Below are 20,444 nucleotides of genomic sequence, written 5' to 3'. Positions count from 1 at the left end.
ATTACTTTTTTTAAATGAAAAATAACTATATTTTCCAAAACAAAAAAAATGAGAAGATTGACTACATTTTTGCAATCTCTTTAACGTCTGGCTTAATGGAAGACAGCTGCATTTTCCTATCTGCTTCTGAACTCACTCGATTGCAATATCACATATCACGTAGCATCTAGAAAAAGCCACCTTAGGCCTAGTGAACAAGCATGTAAAAGGCAGATGACATCTTGGTATTGTTATGAAAATGATGTTGACCTGTAAGACCCAGTGAAAGGATCCAGGAATCCCCAAACTATGTTTTTGTTTTGTTGTGTTTTGTTTTTTAAGTTTTTGTATTTTTAAAGCGTGTGTGCGGGTTTGCGCATGTGCACACGTGCACACGTCCGTGACCAAGAGAGAGGGAGAGAGAATCCCAAGCTCCATGGGGCCTGATTCAAGGCTTGATATGGGCTCTATTTCAGGAACCATGAGGTCATAACCTGAGCCATTACCAAGTGTCAGACACTTAACTGATTGGATCACCCGGGTGCCCGCACCTCCCTGCCCTAGACCATGTTTTGAAAACTGCTGGTTTAGAGCACGGGCACAGGCCTGGGCTTGTTCCCTTGGCTGACCCGCAGTTCTCTTGTGTTCCGTGACCACACCTTAAACTTGTAACTCTTCTCCAGAATCCAGAGCCTTGAAAAGACGGCCTGGAGCTCGTGTCCTGTTGGTAATACATGATGGTGGTGCGTCCAGAGAAAGGCTGCATTATTAAAATCCTGCACATCCGCAGAGTTCCTACTGTTGTGGTTCATTTGTGCTCCAACAGCCTATTCTTTAAGAATGAGGCTCTTTAGGAATATTTGATGAGGAGGGAAGCCTTTTCCATGTTACAGTTCTAATTCTTTTAGGTAACCCACCTGTGGAGTCCAAATGATCTCACTGTGATCCAACCCCAGTTTGTTCTGGTCCCGTTGTTCTTCATGACTTGAGGCCATAAATAGGATTATTCTTTAATGTTCAATTAACCTCTGCTTTTTACATGGTGGGTTTTCAATGTTTAAAGTTGCCTGTTGTCACTTGCTCTACAGTTACTGCATGGCAGTTTCAGAGATCTTTGTCCAACATGCTTTTAATACTCTCTGTTTGAAAATGACAAGTGCTAAGATGTGTTTTTAATGTTGTTTTGTTTTTTTCCTTTAGGCCTTCTCAGTATTTTTTGTTTGTGTAGCATTCACGTCAAATATAATATGTCTGCTGTTCATCCCCATACAATGGCTTTTTTTTGCTGCTAGCACCTACGTGTGGGTTCAGTACGTATGGCACACAGGTAAGTCATAATGGCTTCTTAAAATGGATAGAAATCGAGGTTCAACTTTTTAAATGATTTCTTAGAATACATAGAGTTGAACTTAATGTGGACATTTTATTATATTTTGTTTTTTTACTTAAAAAATTGTTTTAATGTTCATTTTCGCGAGAGACAGAACACGAGGTGGGGAGGAGCAGAAACAGAGGGAGACACAGAATCTGAAACAGGCTCCAGGCTCTGAGCTGTCAGCACAGAGCCTAATGCAGGACTTGGCCTTGGGTACGGTGAGATCATGACCTGAGCTGAAGCCGGATGCTTAATCAGCTGAGCCACCCAGGCACCCCAATGTGGACATTTTAAAGTGGCCTTTTCCTAATAGATTGTATCTTTAAATTATATTTTGTCTTTTTTTCCAGTATTGAATGAAAAGTTTAAGCCTTTATGACTTGACATCTCAGTTGTAGGCATTTCAGTCACCAGTTATCATTATCAAGATATTTGTGTGTGTGTGTGTGTGTGTGTGTGTGTGTGTGTGTGTGTTTTGAAGTGATTTCTCTTTATGTAGACTTGAAGAAGCCACGTTCCACATAGGAAAAATCTTCCTGCAGTGTCAGCTTTGAAAGGAATGTGTGAGCTCATTTAGTTGAACTCGTGTTTGGTCTAAGAATCCCCACAGCATCCCTGATACTTGGTAGTTTAATCTCTGATTGAAAGCCTTCAGTGATAAAGAACTCAGCTGTTGGGGCCTATGTAATAGAAAGTTCTTCCTGATACTGAGCCAGAATTTTCCTCCTGATACTTTTGATCCAGCACATCTTGACTGTTTTGGGGCTTGCTTATCTGTTAGAGGATATAAGGAGGCTTTCCCCCACAAATACAGGGAAGAGTCCAGAACTTTTTCTTCAGATTCGAGGGGTCTACAGGCCATCCCCTCGAACCCAACATCCCTACATTAGAGCCCCGCTGAATGAGTGTGGTCTCCCATCCACAGTTAACATTTCTTTGGAAATTCAAAGTCTTCTCTCTCGAGTCATCTTTTCTGTAGGCAGAACACCTCTGGTTTCATCAGCTTTCCTTGTGTGTCATCTGAACCACTGTCACCATCCTGACCGCCTCAGTTCTTAGAGGTCCTCTTAACCAAAGTGTGCTGTTCCAGGTATGTTCTGCCTGGAGCAGAGCCACACAGTCACCTCCCTTTTTACAGCTGTACTTCTGCCGTCTCAAACTAAGATCATACGAGACACTCTCATATTTCTTCCAGGCCACTGTGGCAGCCTGAGTTGGGCGCATGGGGTGTGAGGATGGGCTCTCAGCACACTACACCTGTCAGCAAAGCCGCATGAAGCTTGATTCTTAGGCCCGGCAGCACAGCCTGTAGGCTTTTGATCCTGGAGGGAAAGGCAGCTCCTAAAAGCTCCCTGTAGCAGTGTTCATCCTCTTCTCAGAGGTGCCAAGGGGATGGTGCTGGCCTGTGTCGTGGGCACGTGTCAGCTCTGATACTTGAAGTTTCCACCGTGAGCGTGGTTTTCTCCATCTCTCATATCTGACTTGATTCATAAGCTAACATGACAGTTCCTTAGTCTGCTTTCCTCTAATTAAAGTGAGTTTTTCATTCTTTAGTTTTTCCTTGTATTTCCTGGTCCTGGGTCCTGGTTCAGGTGAGTTGACATTTACACTCGTCATTCTGTCTGGGTCTCAGTTTTCTCTGTCATATGAGGGTAAAGTAATCTAGATAATGTCTAGGGGAGCCTTCCAGTTCAATAATCCATGACTTTGATGAACTATAATGATTTTCTAGATTACTTTAATAATGTCTTAGCAGTTGGGGAAAAAAACTAGCCCTGTAACTATTAATAGAACCTATTGGGAACAAGTGTAATAGTTGACCATGGGGCAGCAGTGAAGCTAATACCATGAGTGATAACCAGCCTCCCTTTAGCCCTAGGCTCAGAAATGTGTGTTGGAATAGCTAGGTTGTGAAGTGTGTTTTAATTTGGAATGACTACTGCTCAAATAAACAAAACAAAGCAAACTTTATGTTCTTACGGGGCCAGGCAAATATGAGTACAATTTTTATAACCTGGGATTAATTTCTTTTGCCACTTGTTAAAATTTAAAATTCTTTCTTAAGTTTATTAGGAATAGTTGATGAAATTATATATTGCCACAAAAAAATGATAATGTTCTATCATGAACTTCTTTTCCTTACTGTTAAGAGGGAAAAAAACAGGACATAAAACTAGGTACAGCATGACTCTTTCACTTGTTTGAACATCTTTTCATGATTTTATTATTTGACAAGTATAGCAATAAAGACATTTTGTCCAAAATTTTCCATTTTTTTCTATAATGTGCATATTATGTGTATGATAACTTTAGGAATTAATATAAGAAGTTAGGGAATCTAAAAAAATTTTTTAACGTTTATTTTTGGGAGAGTGCAGTGGGGGAGGGGCAGAGAGAGAGAGGGGGACAGAGAATCCAAAGTGGGGTCTGTGCTGACCACAGCGAGCCCAACACAGGGCTTGAACTCACCAACTGTTAGATCACAACCTGAGCTGAAGTCCGGTGCTCAACTGACTAAGCCACCCAGACGCCCCAGAAATAATAAATTTTTGAAAATGCATTTTGAAATGAACTTGTGAAAATGCCCCATTTTTTCTAGATTAAATCTATAAGAATGGTTGAGGCCATTAGGTGCCTTTACAGAACTTTGAGTGTCTCTTACCTTACATACTAGGTCTAAGGGGACTGAGATTCTCCTTAGGGACAGACTCTGCATCATCTTTATGAACTTGGACCCAATTTCTGTAGACTCTAGGGCTTACTTTATTCTTCAGTATAATAAAGAGGTCGGACTAAATAATCTTCTTTGTAGTTCCAAGTTGCTATGATTTTTCTTTTATTTCATCCCAAAGAGCCTTAGTAAAAAGATCTTAGGTTACCGATTTCCCTCCCCCTGCCCCCCATTCCCTTTTCTGTAACTCACTTGTGTTATACAATCTCAAAGGAGCTCTCTGCAGAGTTATTGGACCTCATGTCTCTGTAGTCCATCTTTATAAAACAATCCCATTATTAATCATATCGACGTAGACCCAGCTTGCAGATTTTGATTGTAAAAATCAGTGAAAATTATCCCATTATTTGTATCTTATTTATTCTACTGCAAGTTGCTTTTTCCTCCCTTGAAAATTGTTTTTAATTACAAAAGGAATATAAGCTTATAGTTAAGAAAAACAGTTTGTAGAACAGAACTTAAATGTCAGAAACATTTCTTTTAGTTGTTTTTTTTTAAGTTTATTTATTTATTTTTGAGAGGGAGAGAGAGCAAGCGAGGGAGGGGCAGAGAAGGAGGAACACAGAGCATCCCAAGCAGGCTTCACACTGTCAGCGCAGAGCCCAATGCAGGGCTCAAACCCACAAGCTGTGAGATCATGACCTGAGCTGAAATCAAGAGTCAGAGGCTTAACCAGCTGAGCCATCCAGGTGTCCCTTAAATGTCAGAAACATTTCTTTATGTTAAAACTCATTCTTAAGAATTTGTTTTGTTTTTTACATATCATTTCATGTTAGTACAGATCTTCATTCTTTTGAAAATCTGTATCATAGTCATTATACAGATTTATTATAAACAGTTCTCTATTTGATAGGCATTTCAATTAATTCTACATTTTTACTATTGTGAATAATAATATAGTGAATATTCTTTATTCACTATATTTATTCCACGGAGTTTTAAAAGATTTCTACAGGGTAGATTCCCAGAATTGGAATTTCTGGGTCAAAGGTATAATATTTTAAATTTAATTCTACTAACCAAACTGCCTTCTAAAAATTGTTGCCCCAATTTATATTTTTGCCAAGTATGAGAATGAACCCTTAGCCTTATCCTGCCTATATTATTACCTGCCTTTTAAATTTTTGCTTATCTGATAGATTAAACAAATGGAATCTCATTTTTAAAACATTTGTATTTCCCTAATCAGTAGTAGTGAAACTGACCATCTTTTCATATGTTTTTTAGCCATCTATATTTTTCTTTTATGACTTGGAAATTATTTTCTTCAGTTGCCTTTTTCTTGATTTGTAGGAGTTCTTTGTACAGTAGGGCTATGACTCTTTTCTTTCACATATTGTAAATATTTTTTGCCAGAATGTCCATCTTTTATTTTTGTCTATGATTTCATCACATCTTTTGTCATATAAAAGCTTTCAGTTTGGATCAAACTTCTTTTTAATTAGTTTAAAAGTCTTTCTTACTTTTTTTTTTTTAATGTTTATTTATTTGAGAGAGAGCGAGAGAGAGAGAGCAGGGGAGGGATAGGGAGAGGGAGACACAGAATCCAAAGCAGGCTCCAGGCTCTGAGCTGTCAGCAGAGCCTGACGCAGGGCTCAAACCTATGAACCATTGAGATCATGACCTGAGCGGATGTCGGGCGCTTAACCACCTGAGCCACCCAGGTGCCCCTAATTCGTTTGAAAGCCTTAATGAAAGTTACTGTTGTTAAGAGAACAAAGTAATGGTTGCTAGAGGAAAGGCGCATAGGGGGACGGGCAAAATGGATGAAGGGGAGTGGAAGGTACAGGTTTATAGTTGTGGAATGAACAAGTGATGGCAATAAAAGGCCCAGCATAGGGACTATACCCAATGGCAATGTAATAGCGTTGTGTGGTGACAAATAGTAGCTACACTTGTGGTGAGCATACCATCACATACAGAGAAATTGAATCACTATGTGGTACCCATGAAACTAATGTAACATTGTATGTCAACAATACTCAAAAAACAAAAAGACAAAAGAAAGTTAACTGTACTTGAACTAGTGTCCCAAACAAACATCTGTTATGCTGGTTTAACGTATCACTGATGCTTGTCTCTCTGCTGCTTTCCCACAGAAAGGGGAGTGTGTTTGCCCACAGTGTCCCTCTGGATACTCTTCGTTTATATTGAAGCAGCAATTAGATTTAAAGATCTCAAAAATTTTCATGTAGACCTTTGTCGTCCATTTGCTGCTCACTGGTGAGTATTACATTATTCTTTTTTTTTTTTTTATAGTTTATTTTTGAGACAGAGAGAGACAGAGCATGAGTGGGGGAGGGGCAGAGAGAGAGAGAAGGAGACACAGAATCTGAAACAGGCTCCTTCCAGGCTCTTAGCTGTCCACACAGAACCTGATGCCGGGCTCAAACCCACAAACCGTGAGATCGTAACCTGAGCCGAAGTTGGACGCTTAACTGACTGAGCCACCCAGGCACCCCTTTATGTATATTCTTAATCTCTAATTCAGTTCATTGCTTTTTCAATGTAGAATGGTAAGTTCCGTTATAAATTTTTTCTTAGAGATTTTACACAAACCCAGATGACAGCACAACATGGCAGTAAAGAGCGTGTGCCCTCCTTTCAGGCAGATAAGTATTTGAGCCCCACTTCTTTCCCCTGATAGCATTGTCGCCTTGGACATGTCACCATCTCTAAGCCTTACCTCCCTCACCTGTGTATTGGGGGCCTGTCTTGTGGGAAAGATGAAATGAGGGGATATATGTAAAGTATTTAACTTAATTTCAAGCACTTAGGTGTCTGATAAGTGTTATCTATTTTTATTTTAACCAGATAGTGATTCCAAAATGTCTTGATGAAATAGATGGCTATCCCATGAAATTTGAATGAACTGACTTAATATTTGCTAACATTCATGGCAGAAACCAAAATAAACAGGAATCAACTAAAAAGATACCGTTTCCAATATTTTAAAGTCTTTTCACAAGCAAGTGAATTAAATAAACTTGGTCAATAAAACTTGTCACTTTAAATTGGCAGTGAGAGCACATTTAGACTAATTATAATGTATAAGTTTGAATGTTAATGAGGCTTAATATGAGTTTTGACAGTGTTTGCAAAAGCTTTAAGTGATATTGGACAGACTTATGAGTTAAATGAAAATATTTCAGCTTTTTATCCCAGAGGTTAGTCATAAGTACAGCTGGTTTAATTTGGTCGTACAAACCAAATGTTGGCGCTGATAATATCAGTACTTATTTATATATTTATGTTTTAAATGTTTATTCATTTATTTTTGAGAAGGAGAGAGGGCAAGCGGGGGAGTGACAGAGAGAGAGGGAGAGAGAATCCCAGGCAGGCTCCACAGTGTCAGCACAGAGCCTGATGTGGGACTTGATCCCACCAACTGTAAGATCATGGCCTGAGCTGAAATCATGACCAGATGCTGCACCAATTGAGCCATGCAGACGCCCCAGTACTTATTTAAATGATTCTTGAGTTTATGTATGACTGTATTTATGAACTAATTTTTCAGGAATATCTGGTTGATAGTACCCTTCAGCCAGCAAGAAGATTAACTTAAACTAGTCCTCTGAATTTGACCCTGGCTTCTAGTATTAAAAATGAAATTGTGTCCCTTTAGACTTTTTAACACTTAAAATGTTTACTTATGCCCATTCATTAAATCTCTACCCTGCTAGTTCTTTAAAGCATACAGATGCCTAAGTTCTTCTTCTTTTTTTAATGTTTATTTATTTTATTTTGAAAGAGAATGTGCTCATGGGTGTGTGGGATGGGCAGAAATAGAAGAGAGAGAATCCCAAGCAGGCTCTATGCTGTCAGCATGCAACCCAGTGCGGGGCTTGATCCCACAAACCGTGAGATCATGACCTGATCCAAAATCAAGAGTCAATGCTTACTGACTGAGCCACCCACTCAGATGCCCCCAGATGCCTAAGTTCTAATAATGCATAAGGGAGCTCAGTATTAATCAAAGGCATTAGTCAATGTGTCCAGCAGTCACTGTGGTAAGTTCTTGAGAGTTGGCTTAAAGAATGCCAGAGTCCGGTGGGCAACCTCTTGTGGTCTAGCAGCCCCTCTGTTCCTGCGGGTTTGCTCGACATGTCAGCTGCCTGTCACTTCCCCAGCCGACATCAGATATGTTTATGTTCGCTAAATGCTCCACTACCATCATCGTCTAGAATTTATTTCTTAATTTCAGTCATAGGTGTCCTCGTGTGTTTGATGCGTGTGTTGTTTGTTTTTAACTGGCAATTATTGGCTGGGTCTTCTTCTTTCTAGCATCGGGTACCCTGTGGTGACTTTGGGCTTTGGCTTCAAAAGTTACGTAAGCTACAAAATGCGGTTACGGAAGCAAAAGGAAGTGCAGAAAGAGAACGAATTTTACATGCAGCTTCTTCAACAAGCCCTCCCCCCAGAGCAACAGATGCTTCAGAAGCAAGAAAAAGAGGCTGAGGAAGGTAGGTCTTTACCCTAAAGCTGTGTTGGCTCAGTAGATTAGTCATGATTTTGTCTATCAGTAGATTCCTCCCCCCCCCCCCCCTCGGAAAAGTTGGTAGGACATTGGAAGGTTACCAAGGATTTTCCTGTTTTCTGGTGTTTCCCTTCAGGGCCATTGCTTTGTTTGGTCATGAAATACAGGGCGTGGATGTTTTCTGACTAGTATCTGAAGACCATGTGCTTTTAATATGTTTATTTTATTGTTTTTATAGCTTATTCTTCATTTCAGTCTCTTATAAATATTTAAAAACGTTTATTCTCAGTAGCAACATGGTATATATAACTTTGTCCATTTGTAATTGAAGCAAGCCAAGAACCAAAGTATAAGCAAGATCAAAATGTAGACATAAACAGAAGTTAAAATTCTTCTGAATAAAGCAAAAGTGGTTCGGCCCCATTCTAAATGGTTCCTGTAATGCAGTGTGGCTCTTAAAGTGCTCTGTGTCTAACAGGACTGCTCTACTGAGCATATATCTAATTCAGTAGGTGAATTGATAGCAGTACTAGTTTTCTTTGAGAGTTGGAAGTTTAGAGTCATGTTTGTAGTTGACATTTACCGAGATCTTACTCTCTAGTATGATGCAGAAGTATCTCTCCCAGTAGACTTGGACAGGCTGGAATGCGTGGACCTCATTCGGAAAATTCTTTTCTTGTGGCCTAGTAGATGACCTAGGCCTCGTTACCTCATTGTTAGAGTCAAGAAAAACACAGATGCCCCGGATCCTGACCTCATACCTCTTCTTTTGTTTAATTTAATCACTTTCTTTTCGGCAAAGCTCTTAGCAGTTTATTTAGCATCTTTTAAAATATGGTATCTTAGGAGTCTGATCTGCCTGTGTTCTCTCATCACAGCGGCAGACAAGTTTGATTTGACTGATAAATTCCGTATGACTTAATTATGAAATCCTCCTCTTATTTTCAAGGCCCAAACTGTAATGGTTTGGTGTTTATAAATGATCATGATTTTCCATAAGTGATAGTGATTTTATTTATTTTGAGAGAGAGAGGGAGGGAGAGAGAGTCTCAAGCAGGTACCACACTGTCAGCACAGAGTGTGATACAGGACTCGAACCCATGAACCATGAGATTACGGCCTGAGCTGAAATCAAGAGTTGGACGCTCAGCCTTAACCCCAGGCACCCTATGGATTTGCCTGTGCAAGTTAGCATGATACGGTGTGCTTATTGTTTCTAAATGGGTTTGTAGATTGTAGTGAGTTTCAGAGCGTAGATAATGCAGTTGTTGAATCAACCTGTGCTGTGTTTTTATATAACTAAATGTTCCGGTGTGGTTTTTTTCGTTTGTTGGTTTGTTTTTGGTATTGTAGCAGCCAAAGGATTGCCTGACATGGATTCCTCGATCCTTATACATCACAACGGAGGTATCCCAGCCAACAAAAAACTCTCCACAACTTTGCCAGAGATAGAATACCGAGAAAAAGGGAAAGAGAAGGACAAGGATGCCAAAAAACACAACCTTGGAATAAATAACAACAATATTCTACAACCTGTAGACTCGAAAATACAAGAAATTGAGTATATGGAAAACCATATCAATAGTAAAAGATTAAATAACGATCTTGTGGGAAGTACAGAAAATCTCTTGAAAGAGGACTCATGCACTGCTTCCTCAAAAAATTACAAAAACGCCAGTGGAGTTGTGAACTCCTCACCTCGCAGTCATAGCGCCACAAATGGGAGCATTCCTTCCTCATCTAGTAAAAACGAGAAGAAGCAAAAATGCACTAGCAAGAGCCCAAGTGCACACAAGGACTTAATGGAAAACTGTATTCCTAATAACCAGCTAAGCAAACCAGATGCACTGGTAAGGTAAGTGTGCATGCCGGAGCCTTCCGACCACTTTCCCAGGAGACCTGACTTAGGTCTGGAAAACCAGACCCTTCCCATATGGGCCTGTAGGAATTATTGGTGATCAGAGACTGTGGCTTTTAACTCGGTGGTATTTGAAGTGTTTATTTCACATGAGTTTGCTGGCCACCTGTGTCCTGAAGCATTGATTGCTGCTCTTTCAAGTGTTTTGAGTAAGGTGACAGTGATCTCTTTGCACGACTGAGCAATTTACATGTAACTCGATTCTTGCAGTGGTATTGAGAGGCAGATCTGTGGTCCCGGTCTTGCTGTTTGCACATCCAGACTTCTTGTGGCGGAGACATAAGACAGAGTTCGTGTCCTGTTCATCCGCGTCTCTCTGTCAGACCAGATCCGAAAGGTGGGGTGGGGTGGGTGCGGAGAAAGTTGACCTTGCCACCTTGTGCTTGTTTTTGTTATTCCACGTAAACATGGATTATGCCCGCAGATAACTTTGGGAAAGTTGGGTGTGAAAGGTAATCTCTAAACATCCCACAGGTAAATACAATATTAGGCTTCAATTATAATCAGAAATGTACCTTTTCCCACCTTTAAGTAAAAGAATAACATCGTCGTATTTATCTTTACTGGCTCAGCCTTAATTTTGCTCTGTTTTATATAGTTTCTAAAATACACATATGTTCTTTTTACCTCATATCTTTCAGTTTGGAAACTGGGATCTGAACAGGAGGTTTTGGGGTTTTTTAAAAAATTTTTATTTATTTATTTATTTATTTTTGAGAAAGAGATAGAGACAGAGTACAAGCAGGGGAGGGGCAGAGAGAGAGGGAGACACAGAATCCAAAGCAGGCTCTGTCAGCACAGAGCCTGAAGTGGGGCTCGAACCCACAAACCATGAGATCCTGACCTGAGCCAAAGTTGGTAGCTCAGCTTACTGAGCCACCCAGGTGCCCCTGAACTGGAACTTTTTTCATTTGTAGCTCAAGAGGACAATTATAGCTCCCTCTCTCTACAAAGTTATTTTATATTCCTCTTCCTTTGGCTTAATTAAGAGCAGATAATTTCTTCTAGGAGGTAAGGTTTCCAGTGTTATAAATTACATGTACTAGATTATTAACTTGTCTTAACTTTCTGACTGACAGATTAAGAGAAATATATGTGGGTTCTGCTGCTAAAGGCCCTAGAGATTTCCTAGTCCCCAGCCACTTTGAGAAGCATACCGTGCTGTTGAGGATGCCAGGCCAGCACCCACATCTGTTTGTTGTGACATTCTGCCCACAATGCCATGCAGAGAAAACACTCAGTGGAGAACCCCCCTCCAGGGGGCCCGTAGGAGAAAGACCAATTAGTTACCCTTCTATTTCAAAGGAAACGTCCCAGAAATTTATTATGTGCTATAAATGAAACATGTGCCACAAGCTTTTTAACATCCTTTCTCCTGTCCACTTTTAATAATAGCAGTCAAGTCAAAACAGTTTTCCTCTTTGGGTATTGCAGAGACAGCAGGTAAGGCTCAGCCTTGTGATACCATCTCAGTTGGGCCCCAGCTGTAACGTTGATTGACTCGACTACCTAATCTGCCTCTCGTAAAGAAGGTCAAGGACTCAGATGTCCCGTCTTGCTTCTGTGGGCCCAGCGCCCCCATGCCTCGTCCTGGGTGGAACGGCTCTTTCTGTGGTCACTAATGTGTACTCTAATGCGCCTTTATCTGAAGGGCCCCAGAATATTATTACCCTGTTTTAGGGAATACTTGCTGTTAAATACATAAATAGAAAATATTATATTTAAAATGTTTTACAGGTTTCCGTAGGATTACTTTCCATGTCTGATATATTACAAAGAATAAGGACATTCTGTAAATATCCAACAACAGGGAAGAAACTTAAATAAACTATGGTCCATCCATTTGATGGAATTTTTTAAAAAAATGTTTATTTATTTTTGAGAGAGAGAGAGCGAGCGAGCGAGCAGGGGGAGGAGCCGAGAGAGATAGGAGAGAGAATTCCATGCAGACTCCATGCTGCCCACGCAGAGCCTGACATAGAGCTCGAACTCACAAAACGTGAGATTGTGACCTGAGCTGAAACCAAGAGTCGGACTGAGTCACCCTTTCTGATGGACTTTTAGTATAGACATTACAAAATCATATTTTTAAGCCATGTTAAACATGTAGGGAAGTGCTCATGACATAACATTTATTTAAAAAAATTTTTTTTAACATTTATTTTTGGCAAGAGATAGAGTGCATGTGGGGGTGGGGCAGAGAGAGAGGGAGACACAGAATCTAAAGCAGGCTCCAGGCTCTGAGCTGTCAGCACAGAGCACGATGCAGGGTTCCAACCCATGAGCGGTGAGATCATGACCTGAGCCAGAGTTGGACGCTTAACTGACTGAGCCACCCAGGCGCCCCAATAATATTTAATGAAGAAAGTAGAAAGCAGTTTTATTAAAAACATCTTTTTTTCTAATATGCACAAAAGTGATTCAAAGGGGAAGGAACTAAAACGATAATAATCATTATTGCCTCATGATGGCATCGGGGCTTTAGTTTTTCTCTTTACTTTCGTACATTTTCAAGTTTTCCAAGATGAACAACAATAGAAGTTTATAAACAGAAGCTGTCTGAGCACATCCCTCAGCCTGGTTGTAGGAGGCGTTTTCGCATTTCCCTTCTCCCTTCTTGGCTCTCTCCCGTTTCCTCTTTGACTTCATATATGCTTTGATGAACATTAGTAAGACTGTAACCGACCCAAACCTGACGTGCTTGAGTTGTTAGCTGGAGAGTGTGATTGTGTCTTCAGATGGAGGGGGGCTGGATTCGGGGTGCCTGAGGGCTCCTTCTGATGCAAATGCACTGGGCTGACCGCGTATATACAGGAGCCCTGGGCTGCTGCACACACACCCAGGGCTGTGCCCAGGGCTGTGCCCAGGGCTGTGCAGGCCGGCTGGAGGGAGAGGACTCATCTCCCGCTTCCTGTTTTAAACATTTTTTTTTTAAATCGCTTGAAAAACCAGTACTGTAATATTAATGGTAAATTAATTGCAAAACACCCTACAGCTCCTCTGTCTCAGGATCGTGGTTAAGAACGGCTCTATTTAAGGAACCAGTACCATGACTTGGGGGGAAATTCATTAGGACTCCACTTTCAGAGGGAATTCTCACAGGCAGGGTCATGTGGCTATGAAAAGGTTTGACAGTGAGCTCCGCTCCTCGGAGGGAGCAGGTAGTCCCTGGGGCCTTTTCTCCATCCCTCTCAGCCCCACGCACACTCCCCAGTGTGCGAGGTGCCACCCGCTGGCAGACGACAGCGAGGCCAAATCTGGCCCGCTGCCGGTTTATGTAAAAAATAGTTTCTTGGCACCCAGCCACTCTCGTTCATTTATGTGGCGTCTGTGGCTGCTTTTGTGCCACAGGGGTGGTTGAGTAGCTGCAACAGAGACAGAGACCGTATGGCCTACAAAGAGAGAGACGTTAACTGTCCAGCCCTTGGCGGAAGGAGTATGCCGACAGGTGGCTGCAGTTACAGAGTGTGGGGGAAGGTGGGGACGTGGGAATAAGTGTCACCTGGAGGATCCTCCCCAGGAAAAGTTTGGGAACTTGTGAAAGCCAGCCCAAAGTTTCTCTTTTCGTTTGAAAAATACGTCTTACAAAATCACCTGACTTCTGCCAGCTTGATTTCTGAATCCTTTACCCAGGATATTTGGAAACAGGCTTATAATGTTGGTAGCCAAAATATTTTTAATTCTGACCTGAGAAAAAATTCTAGATAAAAACAGAAAAAACAAGGAGGATGATCAGGTTTTTTTCTAATTTTTTAAATGTGAATTTTGAGAGAGAGAGAAAGGGAGGGAGGGTGGGGGAGGGGCAGGGAGGGATGGAGACCCAGACTCCAAAGCAGGCTCCAGGCTCCAAGCTGTCATTACAGAGCCTGATACAAGTCTCAGACTCACAAGCCATGAGACCATATTCTGAGCCGAAGTCGGACACTTAACTAACCAACTGAGCTACCCAGATGCCCCAAAGATCAGTTATTTTAACTCAGAGCTGGGTTAAAGGAATAATGTCAGTTAGAATGAGATCTGCTACATTTCTTCTAAAATCTGGTCAATTTTAAGACATTAAAAATTTTTTTTAATTTTTTTTTATTTATTTCTAAGAGAGAGAGAGAGAGACAGTGTGAATAGGGGAGGGTCAGAGAGAAAGGGAGACACAGAATCCGAAACAGGCTCCAGGCTCTGAGCTGGCTGTCAGCATAGAGCTCGATGTGGGGCTTGAACCCACGAACCACGAGATCATGACCTGAGCTGAAGTCAGATGCTTAACCGATTGAGCCACCCAGGCACCCCAATTGTAAGACATTTTAAATGTGAAAAAATTACAGAAAATTTAGAGAAAAGGGAAAAATTGTCCCACCACATGACACAAATCACTATTAAAATTTTGTCGTATATTCTTTTCATCAGCTAAACTTATATAATTGTGGCCGTAGTGTTTGTGTAGTTTTTGTGTCCAGATTTTTTCGCCTAAATTGTATCTACATCATTTTGCCACCATAACGGAACCCTTTCTTTACTGTGATGTGGAATATTCCATGGCAGTCAGTGGGATCCCTCAGCAGCCACTCTGAGACGTAGCAGGTCGGGGTGACACGGGAGCAGCTCTCTGGAAGCTTCCTGGCCTGTGAGCAGGAGAGCTGGCGGCTGGCCATGTGTGCCCTTGACACCAAGCTCCCACTGGAGCACCGCCCCCGATGGGTGGGGCTCCTCTGCGCCACTCCTCCTTGTTTCCAGTTTTCTGCACCAGGGAGAGAACGTAAAACTCTGGCTACAAAATGTAAAGTGATCGATATTCTGTAGAAAGGTTGAAACAAAAGCCTCCTTGGTTCACTTCTAGCCTGCATTTTCTTTTTTCTTTTTTTGGACTCAAGACAGAAGATTCATCTTTCTTATTTTTAGTGCTTGTTCTTAATAAGATCTCAACTTTGACTCTAATGCAGTTGAATAGTATCTGGTACAAAGAGCCATGAAGGGAAAGGTCCCCACGATTTGCCTCGCAGAACTGCACTCGACAAAACTGAGTAGAATTTAGAATGGTGTTTATTTTTTTGGAACTGGAAGAGGCGTCGAGACCAGCCTCCCCACCCTGCCTTTTCGTCTACGAGGTAAATGAGCCCTAGGAAGGTAAATGGCCAGTCTGAGTTACCAAGCTGGAGTGCCGGTGCCAGGGCTGGAACCCGAGTGTCTTGATTTCTGCCCTTTTGGTTCTAACCCTGCTGCTTTGAAAAGGTTTATCAACCTGCTTGATTTTGCTACTTTTTGTTTTTCTTTTTGTGCTGTTGTTCCTTTTAAATATACACACAGGTAAAGCTGGCTCAGTGACTGGCACCAGAGCTACATTTTAGTCTCTGATGGCTAAAATCTATAGAAGAAGTGCTTAGGACTTCAGAATTCATTTTTTATTAATTCATGAATTATTCAGAATCCATTCATTTCCTTCTTTATGGAGAGGTGCTGTTCTCAGTGTTTTTAAGATTCTCGCTCTTGCCAAAGACACAAGGGTGTACTTCATCTCTGATCGTAAAGGGGCCATCTCCTCCTACCCATGAAAAGCTTACAGGGTCTCTGAGAATTCCACTCTGGTTAGGGCTAGCTTGGTTCAGATAGCCCAGAACCGCCCAGCATGGAATTTGCCCTTTCGGGAGGGAGAATTCTAGAGTAGGCGTAACTGGTCACCTGCACTGGCAAGAGCCCTGAACTGGAAGACTTAAACTTTTTTTTTTTATGTTTTATTTATTTCTGAGACAGAGACAGCATGAGCAGGGGAGGGTCAGAGAGAGAGGGAGACACAGAATCTGAAGCAGGCTCCAGGCTCTGAGCTGGCAGTCAGCACAGAGCCCGACATGGGGCTCGAACCCACGAACCATGAGATCAAGACCTGAGCCGAAGTCAGATGCTCAACCGACTGAGCCACCCAGGCGCCCCTGAACTGGAAGACTTTAAACCAAGGATATACCCATCCACTTACGCTGAGGAGGGGCCATGAGTGACTGCCTGGAAGGCCTGGGATTCTGGGGTCGGGGCACTGCCATGATCGTAAGTTCTGGAGAAAGTTTGAAGCCAGGGAGAGCCTTCTCTTTAGGGACAAATGGAAATCTGGGGGAAGTTATACTCTGTGGAATACTCACTCTTTTATTCCTCTCAAAATTTGTTTGGTTACTTTAGGCACACCGAAACATAGTTAATTATAGCTGAATTTGTTCGTATAATTTTGCTTTTTCAGAGACTTGAAATCCTGGGGATAGTAGTGGGGAGGGGAAAATGTTTGTTGGGGTTTTTTAGATAATCTCTAAGCAAGAGGTGGCCTTGCCTCAGAGGGAAAGGAGAGAAAGGGAGGGATACAGAAGTACTTTAAGAAATTAAAAAATTTTTTTAAATGTTTGTTTATTTTTGAGAGGGTGTGTAGGGGCAGCTGAAGGAGAGGGACCGAGGACCTGAAGTGGGCTCTGCACTGATAGCAGAGAGCCCAGTGTGGGGCTTGAACCTGCAAACTGTGAGATCATGACCTGTGCTCAAGTTGGATACTCAACCGATTAAGCTACCCAGGCGCCCCCTTTAAGAAATATTACCTCGTTCACTTACACTGAGGAGTATTTAACGCTCATGCCCAGGGACTGACTTATATTACCAGATCTGGATCTTAGAGAAATATTTTTCAAACATATAGATTGATGACAACATAGTTTATTAAATAGGCTCTATAACGTTCTAGTCCACCAGTGAGTATATCGATTAGTATTATGTTTTGGCAGGCCGTGATGTGTTTGTGGCTCCTCTCTTTCTGGCTGAAGCTGGGGGGGAAGAAGAATGTTATACTCTTCATTCCACTTTCTACCCCTTACAAAGCTTGTGTTTGTATTTATGACTTTAGTTTTCTCTTAAAAAGGGGGCCAAGGTAGCTAAAGCTAAAACAGCCAGCTTTCCCCTTTGACTGGACTTCTTGGTGGACATTGCCCAAATGTGGTTTGACTGGCAGTTCACAGTCTTTTGCACTTTAACAAATTTTTTTTAATTTCTGAGAGAGAATGGGGGGGAGGGGCAGAGGGAGAGAGAAAGAGAAGCTTAAGCAGGTTCCATGTTCAGTGTGGAGCCCGACGTGGGGCTTGATCCCGTGAACCTGGAATCATGACCTGAGCTGAAATCAAGAGTCAGATGCTCAACAGATAGAGCCACCCACGTGCCTCTGTACTTCTGAATTTAATCGTGTCTTCCAAATACCAGCATTTGAGATGGTTGTATAACCTCTGACTTACATAAGCTTCTTTCATGTGGTCTTTTTCTTTGGGGAAAAATAACAGGAGACAGTTTACAGTACTTCCCATTTTTCATTTCCCCACATTTTAAGATGTCTATGCACAACTAAAAATTATATATCCTTGGAAAAGAAAGGGCCGTATTTTTAGATTCTGGTTGTTAATAGTCAGTGGATTCAGTATGACTTGGTGTGAATAACTAAAAAAGAGCTAAGTGAAGAGAAAATCCAAGAAACTCGTATTTTGTCATCTTAGAGAAGCTTTTCAAAGCAACAAGGAAAGTTAGGGGCAGATGCTATGTACCAGAAGAAAAAAGAGACACCAGTTCTTCTTGTAGGGAGCTTCCCAGGTATTTGCTCGGCTCGGGGTCAGAAGTGGACAGGGCCAGTTCCTAGCTCAGAGGCCAGGAAAGACCAAGAACTTGGTGGTGGTTCCAAGTTGCAATAGAAAGTGAGGAAGAAGAGGCAGTGCATGGAACCGAAGACTGTAAGCACAAAGCAAGAATCCAAGCCAAAGCTGAGACCTGACCGTGGGGAAGAAATAAGACAGAGAACAGTCGATTCAGGAGGTAGAGCCTATGAGCATTCCCGGACAGGTGCCGCAGGAGAGATGGCATCTGTGTGGACTATTCCAGCCTTCCCCCAGGGCCTGAAGAGTCCTCGGTGGGGAATCACAGTGGTTTGAGTGCAGTAGGTTACAGAGGGTTCTCTTGAAAGGTGGAAACCCATCTTAAAAGAAAGTAATGGAAAGACTCCAAGATTGATTGTTAAAAGAGAGGAAGTAGCAAAACATTATGTTTATGAGGCCATTACAAAATATGGGGGGATGTAGTTCTCAGGTACACAGAAAATTATTTGAAAGAGTATATACCAGATGGCCAATGGTACTTGATTAGAGGGGATATTTACTTTCTACATTGTCTGTTTCTATATAGTGTGAATTTTTGCACAGACTTGTTAATACCCATAATAGAATGTAAGCTCAGTGAGGTCAGAGACCTCCTTTTCTTTTACCTGCGTGGTACACAGAGTAGGTACTCAATAAATAACCTGTTGCATAAGTATTCCCTTTGTGCAGGGAGAATTTTAGAAAGAGAGGGGGAAGAAGATGAGCCTTAGTCATCGCAGTGCAGTGAAGTTCCAAGTTGAGTTGCCGTGCAGCTCGAAGAGACTCTTGCAGTTCAAAAAGCAGGATATTACATTAGATGGGCCAAGCACCAGACATCCCGTGTCCCACTACTTGTTGCTCGTAAGTAGGTCATTAACAAGCTTATTTCTAAAAAATAGAAATACTTTCCACTATAAGCCCCTTTCCTTGAAGTTTTGTAATTTAGTACTTGGTCAATACTATTTTCTAAGGCTATGCAGGAAATCTAAGAATTTCTGGAAGTTACCAGGGACCAGGGTGGGGGAAACTCATCCAAGAGACTGCTCTTGAAAGAGCCATTCGCTCTGGCAGTGGGCGGTTGTGCATCAGGGTCAGGGGATCTAGGCACAAGCCACACCTCGGCCAAGAACTTGGAGGAAAGCTCAGTGTGTTTCTTACTCGTCTACCCCGGTGAGTCTTGCCCTCTCCCCTGCCAGCCCTGGCCATTCTCTTCTTCTTTGTGGTGGCTGGAGCAGGAGCTCAGATCCCACATTTCTGCTTCAAGGAAATCCCAATAGGTAGAAAATGTGTTGACTCGGGTCGCCTGGGTGGCCCAATAAGTGAAGCGTTTGACTCTGGATTTCAGCTCAGGTCCTGATCTCACGGTTCCTGCGTTTGTTTGAGCCCTGTGTTGGGCCTCGCCCTGACAGCTCGGAGCCTGCTTGGGATGTTCTCTCTCTCTCTTTCTCTCTCTCCTTCCCCCCACCCACAGAATAAATAAACATTAAAAAAGAAAATGTTCTGACTGCTTATATGTCATCTCTGTTGCTAGAGGGAGAATGATAACATTTGTTCTCTTTTTCATTTGAATACATTTTGCTGTGTGTCAGAAATAGTTTGCCGAGAAAATCCGGGGTTGGGCCTGGGGACTTTACCCTGGCTGCGTCCCCTGTGTGTGCCCCCTGCACACCACGGCGCTGACAGACTTGCTTGCTTCATGCCTTCCCCAGGGAGCGCTGGCTACCAAAGCCGACTTTCCTGCTTCTCCAGGTACACAGAGTGATTTGTTTGTAACAGTATTATTTCAAGCCCAGAGGGAGAATTTAGTAAAAATGTGTGAAAGTTTTAGAACCTAGATTATGCAAACTGGGCAGTTAGAGGTTCTAACTAGATTAAATATATGTAGAATTTTGCTGCTACCAAAGTACTTGGAAATGATTAAGTGGGAAAAACAAGCAGTAGAGCCATCGTTTTATTTAGTAAATTTGGTGTGTTTGTTTTCTGTCTCTGTGGAAAAGTGCTTTTGATTCATGTTTGTGTAGCGTTGCCTCTGAGCAGAAACGACTTATTTCCACTTTCCTGCCACACTCATAACATTTGCAGCACCTCTAGGTTTTATTTGGTTGGCTCTGTTTATATTAATTCACAGTATAGTTTGAGTTTATTTTAACCACTGCATTTATTTAGAACTAGAATATTCTGAGATATAAATGTGGTAAGAGGAGCATGATAATTTTATACTTAAACAGGGCTAGTGTGTGACTTGAAAACCATGTATCTCTGGAGAAACATGGCATCAATGAATTGAAGCCAGCAATTTGCCTAATGCCTTCATAGCCAGGTAATCAAAG

General features: G+C 41.8%; 1 protein-coding gene and 1 non-coding gene across 2 annotated transcripts in view; one reads left to right on the top strand and one right to left on the bottom strand.

The window, feature by feature from the left end:
• MACO1 (macoilin 1) overlaps nt 1-20,444 on the top strand; it is a 63,134-nt gene that overhangs the window by 16,375 nt on the left and 26,315 nt on the right. Inside the window, exons 3-6 of the mRNA XM_039231922.1 lie at nt 1,180-1,306; nt 6,185-6,308; nt 8,370-8,548; nt 9,916-10,417. Of these exons, the coding sequence (XP_039087853.1) occupies nt 1,180-1,306; nt 6,185-6,308; nt 8,370-8,548; nt 9,916-10,417 (932 nt within the window). The remainder of the gene's footprint in view (nt 1-1,179; nt 1,307-6,184; nt 6,309-8,369; nt 8,549-9,915; nt 10,418-20,444) is intronic.
• Nucleotides 16,310-16,394, bottom strand: TRNAR-UCG. The gene has a single exon. It is a non-coding gene; the product is annotated as a tRNA-Arg (tRNA).

The sequence above is a fragment of the Hyaena hyaena genome, unplaced genomic scaffold (assembly GCF_003009895.1).
Source record: "Hyaena hyaena isolate Hyena2069 unplaced genomic scaffold, ASM300989v1 scaffold_3, whole genome shotgun sequence".
Classification (NCBI taxonomy): domain Eukaryota; kingdom Metazoa; phylum Chordata; class Mammalia; order Carnivora; family Hyaenidae; genus Hyaena; species Hyaena hyaena.
The sequence above is the reverse complement of the archived record's forward strand: the minus strand, read 5'-3'. Positions and strand labels throughout refer to the sequence as shown.